This window comes from Apostichopus japonicus, chromosome 20 (genome assembly GCF_037975245.1).
Source record: "Apostichopus japonicus isolate 1M-3 chromosome 20, ASM3797524v1, whole genome shotgun sequence".
Taxonomy (NCBI): Eukaryota; Metazoa; Echinodermata; class Holothuroidea; order Aspidochirotida; family Stichopodidae; genus Apostichopus; species Apostichopus japonicus.
This window is the reverse complement of record NC_092580.1, coordinates 32,857,337-32,872,096: the sequence shown is the minus strand read 5'-3', so window position 1 is coordinate 32,872,096 and position 14,760 is coordinate 32,857,337. Positions and strand designations below refer to the sequence as shown.

Sequence of the window (14,760 nt, the reverse complement as noted above, 5' to 3'; positions counted from 1 at the left end):
TTAGACAATGAATTGGACTTTCTCTTTATTTGTGGCTTCATTCACTTCACACAATGCACGGTAGTGGGTCAAATATGTTCCTGTCCATTATTTGATTTGCCCGAAATAGGACTGTTATCAAGATGGCTATGAGGAGGGTAAGCGTGGGGAAGGGAGGGGGCAGGTGGGGGATAGGTCTGGCTTTAAACATGCTTTGTTTCGGAGAATTTCTCTTGTAAGCTGCAGGGTATATTTGAAAATCAAGTTGCATTAAAAACTAATTGTAGACCAAATTTATTGAACAAGATGCCTCAGATGGCACTATTGACTACTAATTCTTAATTTTATTTTCTGGTGGGTTCCCCCTCCTAGCCCCCCCCCCCTCTCCACATACATGAGCCTGCTCCATCTACACTAAGACCACGATCACAAGTTCCAATCCTAAGGCTGCTGACTTAACCCGTGATTTCACTAGCGTTATATTTCAAGTGTTCGTTACATAAACTGAAGATCATATTATTTTACATCTTTAGTATTTATTTGTCAGGATTAAATGAACTATCTGCTCGATAATCAACAAACAACAATAAAAGGTTCTTAAGAAAATCGAGAAACAATCGAAGCGATATGTTACCAGGTCTAATTTATGCTACTTGAAGTTACATATACCATAGCAAGCCACACTAGCATTTATCTGCTACATAAAAAAAAATGACATAGATCCATTGTGTAAGTTGATCTAAAAGTTCAAAATCCTGGCCAATAATTAAAAGGAATTTCTGTTTACAAAGAATGTGAAATGTATATTGTAAAAAAAAGTATTCGACACTGCTAGTTGAAAACCACATATCAATATCTTACCGTTAACTCGAGATACTATTTTGACTGGCTAAAACATCAACTACTCCAGGAAGTTGCATCACTGCAGTCAGGCGCGTAGCCAGGAGTTTGCAAAGGGAGGGGCGAACCTGTAGGCAAACTATCAGAGCCGTAGATTCTGCATTGAAAACTATCTAAGCGTAGCGCCACTATAGTTGGCGCTATTGGCGCTGAAAATGCCTCCCAGATCGCTGGAAATGGCACTTCCCAGGCCTTGTAAGTTGCATCTAAGCTTGAAATTACTTTTCCCCCTCCCCCTGGCTACGCGCCTGACTGCAGTAGGAGGTCTGTGCTGTTATCTGGGCAAATGTTCTTCAAAATCTGTACTTCTGTGGTTTTTATCATCTTTTTGATTTATCCTTGAAACCTGATACATCTGGAATGTTGGCTAAGCTGTCATAGTTCTCAGTACTTGAATTTCATCAAAATGTATCTTTTTTGTAGAAATAAACATAAATGCAATGAATATTGGACATACATGCCGTGAATAATGAACATACATGCCGTGAATAAAGGACATACATGCCGTGAATAATGAACAAACATGCCGTCGTGACTTGGCCTCAATAGACCGAGCAAAAGGTACAAAAATGAAAACGATTGGTAACATTCGTATCGTAGTATTGTCCGAAACCGAAGGACTTAATCAATCCCGCCATAACCCCCCCCCCCCCCAAAATGCTTCCTTTAATTGTTATTTAATCATGCGTTTATCTAAAGGTTGCTTATTCCTTTTTTTCTTTAGTATTATGTTCACAAGTCGATATTCTTATACCAGGCTTAAATATTTGGCTTACTTGCACGTATTGGAGGTGCAAGTTAGCATTCAATTCAATAAAAGTGAAAAGTAAATGCATAATGGTCATCACATTCTATTCAGTCCACTTTGCATCTTCTCAGTCATTTTCTTCTCCCCCCCCCCACCTCCTTTCCACCCAATTCTATCTATTCTCGCGTTATAACCTCCATTGATAACTCTTTCCTTCTCATACTCATCCGCAATGTTATTTCCAGCAGCCTATTCATCATCACCTTATCCCTTCATCTCACTCTCCATTTTCCTGTCTAATTATATTTCTATTCTATTCTGTATTTTTCAAGTAACTTGTCTTTCTCTAAAGAATATTCGTATAAGATCGAAACGTCATAACCTTTATAGGTTACCATCAACCTCAGTCTTCATTCTAGGTTTACTACAAAAACTTGAAACTCGAGTAACATGAAGAAAAAAAAAAAAGATAAAATGCTTACATAGCAAAAGCCACCCGTACTTCCATTCTACCCCCCCCCCCCCCCACACGTATCCATCACGCCGCCTACACACCCATTCTAGCAATGCTCTCCTCAGTGTCATTGACCCCCCTCACCCCTCCCCCTCAAATCCCGATCACGCCTCCCTCAACTAAGATACTGCAAGGATACCACATAAACGGTCACTCAAGTGAAACTAATATATCTCTCCATTACCACCAAACTCTCATTTTGTCTCAGTGTTACTATACATGTCTGATTTCACCAATATTCAATTTCTGGAAATAATTTTAGCGGTTCGAATCAACATACACTTGGGAACCTAGAACATTTTTGGCAAATTCAAGATTAGAGGAAATAAACTAATAACTTAAAGCTGGTTTTGTTTTATTCTTCTTTTGCCTTTAACTCTGGTTTTCTTCGTACATCGCATTAGGGTCTCGGATTCTGCTTTCTTCGAGATATTGTTCGACCTTCTGCTCGAAATGAGGACGCCACAGTGGTGAAATTAGCCTAAGATGAAGAAGTAAAAATAATATAATTTTCCCACTTTTTTTTATTCCTAAATATTATAACTTTTACATTAACTATAAGACTTGCTCACGTTAACAGTCTATCAAGAACTAAAGAAAATCAAACAAAGCGTCATCATCGCATAGCCATGTTAAGTTATGTAATACTGGGCTTCAGTTCTTTGCATTTACTTTCGCCCGGTTTTCGAGTCGACCTATATATACACGAGTAAAAGAGTGAGTTAAAGTTCATGGTAAGTGAAACATACATGTGAAAAATAAAGTCTTCATAATCTGCTGCAATGTCGTTCATCGTCTTGATCAAGGTCAAAGGTCATTTCACTTACTTGTCCAAAGACTCGTAGATCACAGGAAGCAAGCAAAACACGTCATCAGAGGCATACTTGATCATTTCCTCAGTGAGAGGGCGCTGTCCAAACAACTGTTTATCGTGCACCAACTCGGCAAATGCATCGGTCTTTTGTTCCGCTGTCAATCGGAATATCTCAAGAAGCGAAGCCAGCTTTGGTCTAAAAGGTCCCGAAAAGATGTTACACTGATCCCAAATGGTGGTGTAAGCGGCCTGTTTAACATTGAAACAAAACAGAAAATTGCTTTTTGTAAAAAAAAAGAAAAAGAAGAAAGTTGCCAAAGATAGAACATTAGCCCAAAAAACCCAAAACACAACTTGGTAGACCCTCAACCCCAGTTCTGAGTTTCTAACTAAGTGATCATGACGGAGTTAAAACAAGCAAGGTATCACCGCATACTGCGCATGATCATCATGAGCTATCTACACAGTGCACGTTGAGCAGTGAAGATCCCGTACTACACATGATCTTCACTTTTATGTGTTATTTCTCTTGTTAAAGCAATTCAATAAGTCAATTCAATACAGTAGCTATAGCCTTAGCTAAACAGGTTCACATTTGATTGAGAAGTCTTCCTCGGTCGCCCAGATCAGGACCTAGTTTATGCCACTTGTATTGTCACTGATTATGATGGCACTTATTTACTTCGGTTGTGTTGTTTGTATCTAGTCAAGATCCGGGACCTTGTTTATGCCAAAGATATTGTCATTGATTATCTCATTTATTTATGACATTTATTCAAATTGGTTGTATTGTTATATCTCGTCAACATTGCTCTCTGTTTACAATGTTAATCAAAGAATCTCGTGACTTGTGCAAAGGTTAAAGGTTTTAAACTTACCGAGGTATCGAAGACATTGGTCAAAGTGACGTCAAATTGGAAATAGAGGGCGCACTGATCGGACCGACAGTCATGTATGACCTGAACAAAAGAGGAAATCCTGTGCACGTCACTACTTAGATGATATGCTTAGTCACCTTTCTCTTTTTATTTTACAGCTTTATGATACCAGGAGAGGAGATTTGTTATTTTAAAATCGGAATCACTTCATGTGATCTAAATGTTATTTAAGGGATTTGCTTAACTACCTCAAGTGAATCATGTTACCATTAACAGTTTAGTGAAATGTGTTGAATGATCTAGACGCGTTAACGCATCATGTCTGCAAAAATTATTCAGTTTTCATTGCAGTCCACAAACTTTTCTGAAGTTCTTTAGGACAAGTTTACCATATCTGATTGTCATTATAAATATCATACCGTACACGTGTATGATTTTTGTTTTCCATACCTTTCGGATATTCGGATTTTCTAGGAGCGCCTTTAAACCTCCACCAATGAACATATCTTTCGGGCCAGGCGTTGCAAGTACATCAAACACAAAGACCTCGCCCTCTTCCGTTCCAATCTGAAGCAGTGTCAAGGGACCTTCCTTGCCTTTGATGTAAATGTAAAAACAACATTACAAATTCTACATGTTTCATCATCATGTATGTACAGTGAACACACTAAATGTTCGTTGGAGAAGAACTGTTGGTCGAAACTCGAAACTATAGGCGCCATTGGTAAAACGACACAACGTAATTGATCTATGAACCGATGGCAGATGGTTCCTCAACTCCCTCAGCCCCCTCACCCCCCCCCCCTCAGCCCCTCAGCCCCATACAAGCAGACTGTGACGACATGATCATGACGATGGTATGTCTCGTTCAGTATTACAACTTTGATAGTACTCTCAGTTTATTGCGGTTACTTGCATATGCAATGTGTGTGACATATAAGGGATCGTACCGCATGCCATGGAAAATATCTTTACAAGTGACACTTCGTTTGGTACTGCAACTCTTCCTTTAGTGTCACATTGCCTGCCTAACGGGATCACAACTGTCATAATGCCTGTAACCGGAACATCTCATCTCGTACAACCGAAATTTTTCAACAAGTGTCGCGGTGCGTCTCGCCATGCCCCACCCCCCCCCCCCCCTTAGAGGTTTCCACTTACCAAGATTGACTCCCTCGCAGTCAATTGCGAGAATCAGCTGCCTTCCTTCTCCGCCTCTCCGTTGGAGTCTTGCTACCTCACGTTTGCATGACTCTACATCTTCGATCACCAAAATTTCGGGAGTTCTATCACTTGTTGCGAACTTTCGCTGTTTCGTCAGGAAAGCGTTTAACTCATCTTCCGGAAAGCGATACGGAAAATAAACATGGCTGCCAGTTCGCGTCACTGAGAAATACTGAGGGTAGGCGCGAAGGAATTGAAGTATGTCGTCTTTAGATCGAAAGTAGGCGACGGCATCGGAATATTCTTCACGACTTCGAATCACGTGGTAGAACTCTTGTATTGGGAAGTGCCCCCAATGCCCCACCAGTTTACGAAAAAAGTGTAGAACATTGGCAATCAGCTCCTTTGGTGGTCCTGAGAGCACCCCTGGGGAGAGAGAAAGCGCTTGCTTGCAGTAGGCCATAGAGGGAGCATATGATCTCAGTTTCTGACCAGAGGTCTTGAACGTGCCTGGTATATTTAGTGGAGTCGCTTTTTTGCCTCTTGGACGAACTCCAACCACTTCCCACCGTCCATTTGGCCAACTTAACTCTCGAGCTCTCTCTGCAGTTAGCGGAATTATTGTCGTAATTAGTTGACAGGACTCTCCGATGAATATGTCCAAGCCGGAGACGCCCTCAAGCCGAGCTTCTAATTTCTCAGTATCAAATATTCCGCCACCGATATCATCGCCGAAACGGTCTTCCAGGAAGATGATACACCTATGACGGCCAAGATCCAACAACCCCACTGAGCCAGATATTCCTCTTCTCACTCCTGGATCGGAGGGTTTGTTCCATGCATTCGCCATTGCATCTAAACTTGAGAGGCTCTATCTTCAGAAATGCAGAATAAGCCTGAGGCGAAAACAAAAGTTGTTAAAGTTCACCAACTTTACATGTTAAAAAAATTATATTTGAAAAGCATTGCTTTGAAATTTATTGGGGGCCATGCCCCCACCCACCCCGGTGTCGGTGGCTCTGCAAATGTCACTTCAAAGTATAGTACACTAAGTGCCTGGTTTCATTACAATTTCGGTTTGTTCATGGAGTTATTAAGTTCAATGTTTTTTTGCTTTGTTTCCATATCCTCGGAGATAGACCAATATATGAAGGGAAAATCTTTCACGGTATTGAAACCAGTTAACCGAGAACTGTGCACCGGCTGTATGGGCCGAAATGTTGGGAAATTTACTTACTGCGGTAGCTTTGGGATGACATTATAATTAATATCTTTTGTTTTTAAATTGCGTCTATTAATCTGTAAATAATACAGAAAATCATCTCGATCGTCTGATTTCAAATGCGAATAGATTTGGCTTGAGGGTCAGATGAATAGTTTAGGGGATGGAAACTGCTATTTCCGAGCCCCCATAGATCAGCAAATCAGAATCGGAGTATAGCCGGTTTTTGCCTACGGTATAGTAAAATAATTCAGTGCACTTTATACACTTAGCTTAGGCTATTTCTACCAGAACAGCATAAACATCCAGCTTTGGTGAACATTCTAAGTACACTTGCTTGATATGTACTGCAACTGTTTAAATCAGATTACGCTATAACGAAATATTTCCTTACGGTCTACTTATCACATCATTTAATTTTGAGTTTCAATGCTGATAATGGTTATCAGACCAGTTGTAAAAGCTGGCGCCTAACTTGTTTTCATTTAGGAGCCAATGGCTACTATTTCCCCCCTTCTGTACAGCACTGGTTCATGTTGTTTACATTTGTTTTAATTTATTAATACAACATTTCATACATGATAGCCATAGGCGTAGGAGGCGGGGGTGGGGGGGGGGGGCTGTAGCCCCTACCAAATATTTTTGAAAAAAATCGGGCAATATGCTGAGATTTTTTTCGGGCACCTACTGAAAGAAATATGATTTGCAATGTGTTTTTGTTTTTCAATAGTTAAACTTATATTATTATGATCATTATTATTGTACCGGTCAACTATAATATACCTGAATAGTAGCCTAGTGTTATGATTGCAGTACATTTGGTGCTTGTACCTGTTGTGCGAGTAGCTATAGACAGTAAACTGGAGTAACGCTATTTTTGTACTGGATCGGTGTAAAAGTGTTGGTACATTTAATTAGAGCTATGTGTAAATGAGGAAACAGGCGGTGTAAGTCAGGAAATAATGATCATGGGTGTAACTATATATAAAAATGATGAATACATCACTCAAATTGTATAAAGTAAGTTGGCCTGACGTTTCGATCTCAGCAGGATCTTCTTCAAAGGCTAAATGACAAGTAACAGTAACAAAAAGGACAAAAACACGCAAAGAATACATACAGGTTAATGAGCATGGTGAGCACAAAGAGATAGATGTAAGGGGATTAGTAGACAAGGGATGGAGAGAAGAAAGGAAAATACCAGGGGAAGAGGAGAGGGAGGAGATAAACAGAGGAGGGACAAAGAGAGGATTGGGTTAGGGAATAAACTGGAGAAGGACAAAGACAGAAAGGTGTGGAGAGAAAAGGGTGGAAGAGAGCTAATAGAAGAGGAGTGAATGGGGGGGGGGGACAAGGGGAGAAGGAGGGGGAAACAGACAAAAAGGTAGTCATGTCCTTACTGAAAGTTGAGCCCATGAGGTTGAATGGTGCGAAGGCGTTGCATACACAGCCTCTTTCTGCTGATTCGTACTAGGTCAGGGCGGCTACCTAAGTATTCAATCCCATGTAGGAACATGTCGTTAATGGTATGGTTGGGAAGGTTAAAGTGTTCTCCAACTGGGGTCTCAGTCTTCATCAGCGACGTAGCCAGGAATTTGAAAGGGGGGGGAGCACTTTTTGCGATTGATATCGATTTTCAAATATTTAGGCACGACTATCTGAGCGGAGCGCCACCATCGGTTGGCGCGGAGCGTACAAGAAAATTTTTGGTTTTACAAACCCCCCAGATGGCCGGAAACGGCCTTTCCCGAGTGTTCATGCTGGTTCCATGGCCTCTTGCTAACTTGAGACGCCTCATTCAATATCACTTTTCAACCAAAATAACAAACGAGTTAAGATAGTACATAATTCAATAATACATAATGTATTTAAAATTAGCAAGGTACATGTACAGAGTAGTCTTACTTTTCAACTGCTGATACTTGTAGTTACATATATAGATAGGCCAGAAATGTCTTAGATACAACTATAGCCAGTAATTGTCTTTGATACAACTGTAAATGTTTAAGTTAGTCTAATAAGAGAAGGCGAGAGCTATCCGACGATTGCCATCTCATTCAAATTTCTCAACTGTTTTCTCAACTGAAATATTATCTGCGTAAACAGGTTCTTAACTAGATGTTACAACACTGACAAGATCGGATCCTATATATCTTTTTCAGCGGGTAGAGTGTTGAATAAAACGGCACGCGAAAGAAATGACAGCCTAAATTAGAAGACTAGGTCACCTAATTAAGCCATATTCTTGCTACGTTCATTTCAATAGTTATTCCTGTCTAAGACTCGTCCTGTCTAGACTCGTCTTAAACTCGTCCAGCAAGCTTATGGATTGGAAATATGGGTGTTTTTAAAAAAAGATAACTTGGCCAAAAAAGTGTAGGCCCGGGCCCACAGTGCTACATACTGGCTACGCCCCTGATCATATGATATCATATGATCAGCAGATTTTGTTTCCTGTTTGAATTCTTTTACATGTTCTTTTACATAATATATCAGAAAGACAAACATAGTGCTCTTTTACAATTTTTCAAGTAGGATGATTCTTGTTTATTGTCCAATGTCTGGACTTTAATACATTTGACCAACTTAACTGATGGACAATATAAACTTTCATATTTTGGAATATAGCCAGATATGCAGTGGCCTAAAAAGAAATATCGTTATCGCAGTGTATTAGCAGTGTAATAATTATTTATAGGAAGTGCGTATCACGTACGATTGCTAGCTTAGCTTCATAACATGCTGTTCGTGCAACAACTTAGGACGAATCATAGAAAGGATGAGAACGAACGTTGTCGACCTATTCTGCTGGCATTCATTGCAATAACTAAGGCCATTTATATGCCTAATCTGTCATTGGAGCTGGAATTAGAGTCACCAACTAAAGGATCCAGAGGGGGAACTTCGTTTTCCATCTATGCCTTGTCTAACCTTACCAAAGAAAGATGTGATGCGTCTCTGAATCGCCGTCATAAACGAGCGTTAGCAGCTAGCTCCAGACGGCACCAGGAGCGTCCACTCAAATTTTATAAACTTGCTTTTATCTACCTATTGCTGATGGAAGGGATATCCACACAAATCCAGGCCCAAACTACAAGTTCCCCTGCGGGCTGTGCAGTAAACCAGTCCGAATCAACCAACGTGGTATCCAGTGTGACAACTGCAATATATGGTACCATATTAAGTGTACTGATGTTTCTGTTGCCACTTACGACCGACTTTCCGGAACTGACGAGGATTGGTTGTGTAATCAGTGCCAAGTGCCATTCCAGTTTGCAGATTCCTTCTTTGACTCAGATCAGTCATTATCTGACACTAGCCTGGACTCCGCTTCCACTGATACAGCTACTAGCACCAACATTACCAACGGTAATCCCTTCGATATAGACCTACCAAGGGGACTCAAAATCTGCCATTTGAACATTCAGGGAATCCGCTCATCTTATGATACACTGAAACTGAGTATGGCTAGTAAGCCATTTGATGTCATCACACTATCAGAGACTAACCTGAATGATAGTGTATCGGATGAAAGCATAACCCTACCTGGCTTCACCTGTGAACGGAAAGATGGTACCACCTCCAAATCTCATGGTATAGCGACATTCATCTCCAACACTTTGGTGGGACGTAGACGTCTGGACCTTGAGGTAGACCACCTCGATTGTCTATGGACTGAAATTATTTTACCGAAGACCAGACCAATTTTGATTGGCTCGGTGTATCGGTCTCCCAACTCAGATTCTGTTTACCTGAATGACATATTGAACAATATATCAAATGCATTGGATTGTAATTATGAAACTTTGATTTTAGGTGATTTTAATTTAGATCTTCTTCCCACTTGCAAGAAAGGTCTTACTAAGGATATGCATGATTATACACGTCGGAATGAACTCAGTCAAATGATTTCCGAGCCCACCCGTGTGACTCTTCACTCACGAACCCTCTTAGATCACATTTATGTGAACCGTAAAAATTATGTCACTCAGTCAGGAGTGATACCCACTGGTCTGAGTGATCATAGGCTGATTTATGCTGTTAGAAGGGCTAACAAACCCAAACATATTCCCAGAAAGATCACTACTAGATCTTTCAAACGGTTCCATCAGGAAGCTTTTATTGATGATATCTCCAAAATCCCATTTTCCTGTATTGAAGGTCTGGATGATATTGACCTCATGTGGTATACTTGGAAAACTCTCTTTAATGAAGTGTCTGATGCCCATGCACCTCTGAAAACTGTGACTGTTAAAGGTGAGCACACTCCCTGGGTCACTGATGAGTTCATCTCGATGACCTGGGAGAGGGATCACCTGAAGAAGGTCGCTGAGAAACATGGTTCACTGGACACTTGGGCCAGGTACAAAAAATGTAGAAACAAACTCAATAATCTGGCTTCCCAACTAAAATGTGAGTACTTCAAAACCAAAATTGAGGACACTAAAAATGACTCCTCTGAATTATGGTCTACCCTTAAAGAAGCAATGCATAGTAGCAAACACCATAACATTGCTAGCATAGTTGATAATGGTATTGTTGTTAATGACAAGTGTGAAATTGCTAATGTCTTCAACAATTTTTTCGCTAACATTGGAAGTGAGCTAGCTAGTAAATTCGATTCTAGACCCCACACTCCTTCCACAAATGATACTTTATGTAATTTCCGGTTCCAGACAGTTAGCATTGACTCGATTGAGAAGCAACTAAAGGGCCTGTCTGCCGGGAAAGCCACTGGCCTTGACAACATAAGTGCTCGTTTGTTGAGGCTATCTGCCTCCCACATTGCTCCTTCTCTTACTTATATCATCAACTTCTCACTCTCTCATGGGGTTTTCCCTTCTGACTGGAAGACTGCCAAGGTCTCACCAGTTTTCAAAGATGGGACACGCAGTCAGGTCGACAATTATAGACCTATTTCAGTTCTGCCAGTTGTGTCAAAAATCTTGGAAAGAGTTGTTCATGATCAACTGTATCAGTATCTAACTAGTAACAAGATCCTTAACAAATGGCAATCAGGCTTCAGACCTGGCTACTCCACTACTACGGCTCTCAGCTATGTGGTTGATGATATTCTGTCAAACATGGACGGTGCCTGTGGAAGAAAGAACTACACTGGCATCTTGTTCCTTGACTTTAAAAAAGCTTTTGATACAGTTGGTCATGACATCTTGCTTGACAAACTTCGGTCATATGGAGTTGTTGACTCTGCATTGGATTGGTTCGGCTCTTATCTTGCGGGCAGATACCAAATTGTTCAGATTGAGAACCAGTATTCAGATATGATGGGAATTGCATTTGGCGTTCCACAGGGATCTATCATTGGGCCATTACTATTCTCTATATACATAAATGATCTTCCATCTGCCACAAGTGAAAGCCAGGCAATTTTATATGCAGATGACACAGCTGTTATTTATAGCTCTGAGAAAATATGTGAAATACAGCAGGTTCTCTCTACAGATCTTATTCTGATTGGCAAGTGGCTGGTCAAAAACAAATTGACTTTGAATGTAAAAAAGACCAAAAGTATGCTTTTTGGCACACCAACCATGATGAAGAGAGCTGACCCTCTCATTCTCCATTATGACTCACATGATATAGAACAGGTTCATGTTTTTAGGTACCTTGGGGTGCTTTTGGACAGTACCTTAACTTTCAAAGACCATTTATCTATGATTTGCAAGAAAATATCCTGCCGTCTTGGGATACTTGGGAGGGTTAAGAAGTATCTTCCACACAAATACAGGATTATGGTGTACAATAGTTTGATAAGCCCCCACTTTGATTATGCTAGTTGTACCTGGTCTAACACCTGTGCCAAGTATAAAAAATGTCTGGTATCTCTGCAAGGAAGAGCTGGTCGGATTATTCTAGATCTTCCTAGGACTGCACCTACAGCTGATGTTCTCTCAGCTCTATCCTGGATCCCTATAGAGCAAAGATGGAATTATCACCGTCAGGTTTTTATGCATAAAATCCACATAGCAGCTGCTCCTGACTATCTCTGTGACAAGTATGCCCATGTCTCCTCGAGTGAATCTGCCACAAGAGCTTCTACCTCTGGTGGTTTCTGCCTTCCACATTCCAACACTATTTGGGGGAGACGTCGTCAAACTTGCCATGGGGTTAATCAATGGAATGCACTGCCTCGGCATATTCGTATGTGCAATAACACTGATACCTTTAAAAATAAACTAAAATGTGCAATTAGAAATGGCCTGGCTTTCTGGAATCTTTGAAATCGAATTAGATTTTTATTTTTATATATATATATATATTTTTTTTATTTTATATTTTTATATCTGTATTCTGTATTTATTTATGTGTTCTGTTTGTTATATTTTGTATGTTTTATATGTACAGGGATCCTGGGGAGAACACTGGTTTACCAGTGACAGGACCCCTGGTTACGAATAAAGTTAATAAAATAAAAAAAAAGTTGTGCATACAGTTCGTGACATTCCATAGAGTGCGGTTAGGTAGGCAATATGTATTTTATTACGCAGTGGCCAACTGTAGGCTTGTAATAGGCTATAGAATAAATTTAGCTAATTGCATCTGCCAAACTAAGTAAGTAGTTGAATCAGTAGGCGTGAATGTTACTACGATTATAATTGAGTTAACGGAGCTGACGAGTATTCAAGATCAAAAGAGCACTGACAAAATACCATGCTAAAAAAACAACAGTTTTTAAACATTTTTTTTCGACACTGAAAGGGGGGGGGGAGCGGTCGCTCCCCCTGCTCCCCCCTGGCTACGTCCCTGGTCTTCATGGTGTTGACTGTGGATCTGTGACCATAGAATCGCTTCTTGAGGGTGGTTTTGGTTTCGCCAACATACTGGATGCCGCAAACTCTACAAGAGATCAGATATATGACATGAGTGGTTGTGCAAGTGATGTGACCCTTAGTCTTGTGTGTGAGTTGCATGCTGTGGCTGGTGATGGAATTGGATTCAACAATGTGGTGGCTGCAGATGATGCATCCCGAAGTACGATCACATTTGAAAGTACCATGCTGAATTGGTGTAGGGTTAGAAGTTAGAGGTGGAACAGCAGCACACACAAGAAGGTCTCGTAGGTTGCGGAGTCGTCTCTAGGCGATGATGGGTTTTTCAGGGACGGCTCGTTGGAGTCTATCTGAAGTGAGGAGAATGTTGTGGTTGTTAGAGGTGATTTGCTGAAGAGGAGGAAGATTTGGATGGAAAGTAACAACCAGGGGGAGCTTGTTGTCGCAATCTCTTCCCTTTTTGTTCTTCACTGCCAAAGCAGATGATCTGGAAAGGGAGTGGACTCTCTGAATGGCTTCACGCACCCTTCTGGCGCGATGTCCCCTGACAGTAAGGTGTTTTTCCAAAGCATCTGTATGGCGATTGAAAAAGGAATTGTTAGAGCAAATGCGACGAAGACGAAGTTCTTGACTGTAGGCAATTTCAGACTTGCAGTGACGGGGATGGCAGCTTGAATGGAGATACTGGTGTGTGTCTGTGGGCTTGGTGTATAAGTCTGTAGAGAGAGAACCGTGTTCCTTGCGAACAGTCACATCGAGAAAGTTAACCTGTTGGTGAAAGTAATTAGAGGTGAATTTGATTGTGCTGTGGAAAGAATTGATGTGATTGATGAAGGTGAACAGGCTATCCTCATCACTGGTCCAAACGAAGAAGATGTCATCAATGTAGCGCCACCAGATAAGAGGACGGCAGGGAGCTGAACTAAGCATGCGTTCTTCAAGGCTAGACATAAACAGGCAAGCAAAGGAAGGAGCCACCCTGGTACCCATGGCAGTCCCGTGTCTTTGAAGGTAATGCTTGTCCATTAACGTGAAGTTGTTTTTTGGTATTTAAATTTTATTTGTGAACACAAAGACTACATTACCTAGACCAAGGTTAATTCATTTAAGCCATTCTTAGTGTTAGAGTAACCAATACCTGAGGATTAAAGGGAAGGAATCCTAAACCATCATAATGAACTTAAATAACGGATATTCTTGTGATGAACTATCCATAAAATATCAAAGACCATTGCACGGCACGGGAGTAAATTGGTTTTAAAAGTCGTGGCACGGAGCTACTTTTTTGCCAATGTGTGATGTATAGTGCCACTTGTGATGGTGGGGGAGGGGAGGGGGGGGTAGCGATATATTTTAATCCTTTTCTACTTTTCAATGTCAATGTAAACAGTCAAATAAATAAATACCAGTAATATGACATATTAAAACATACAACCACAAGCCCATTTCCACTGTAGACTTCCTATATGAGGAATCGTGACAAATTTAACATCTCCCTAAAGAAATACGGTTTCTCTTAGCTGTTGGTGGATTTGCTCATCACAAGCATTATAACTACCTTGATCTGGCTAAGTTATATATAGTTGCATAGTTAAATGTCGCATACTTTTACATGGAACTTTGGAAGGTACTAGCATAGTTTTTTCTTAAGTCGTTACTATGCTTCAAAGGACCAGGGGCGTTTATACCGGATTACTAGAAATTCTGTAGAGCAACCCTCAGAGTTGAACGAATCTTGGGTGTATTGTTC

The 14,760-nt window shown here is 40.7% G+C and overlaps 1 protein-coding gene across 2 annotated transcripts in view; it reads right to left on the bottom strand.

Moving 5' to 3' along the window:
- Positions 1 to 495: 495 nt before the first annotated feature.
- LOC139961884 (uncharacterized) overlaps positions 496 to 14,760 on the bottom strand; it is a 39,210-nt gene continuing 24,945 nt past the window's right edge. Inside the window, exons 1-6 of one of the 2 annotated variants that reach the window (XM_071961512.1) lie at positions 9,766 to 9,904; positions 4,995 to 5,893; positions 4,284 to 4,429; positions 3,834 to 3,914; positions 2,969 to 3,204; positions 496 to 2,622 (exon numbers count right to left, since the gene is read on the bottom strand). In XM_071961512.1, coding sequence (XP_071817613.1) covers positions 2,514 to 2,622; positions 2,969 to 3,204; positions 3,834 to 3,914; positions 4,284 to 4,429; positions 4,995 to 5,847 — 1,425 coding nt within the window. In that variant the 5' untranslated portion in view covers positions 5,848 to 5,893; positions 9,766 to 9,904 and the 3' untranslated portion in view covers positions 496 to 2,513. Of the gene's footprint in view, positions 2,623 to 2,968; positions 3,205 to 3,833; positions 3,915 to 4,283; positions 4,430 to 4,994; positions 5,894 to 9,765; positions 9,905 to 14,760 lie in introns of those variants that run through there. The other variant, XM_071961510.1, reaches the window with a different exon arrangement.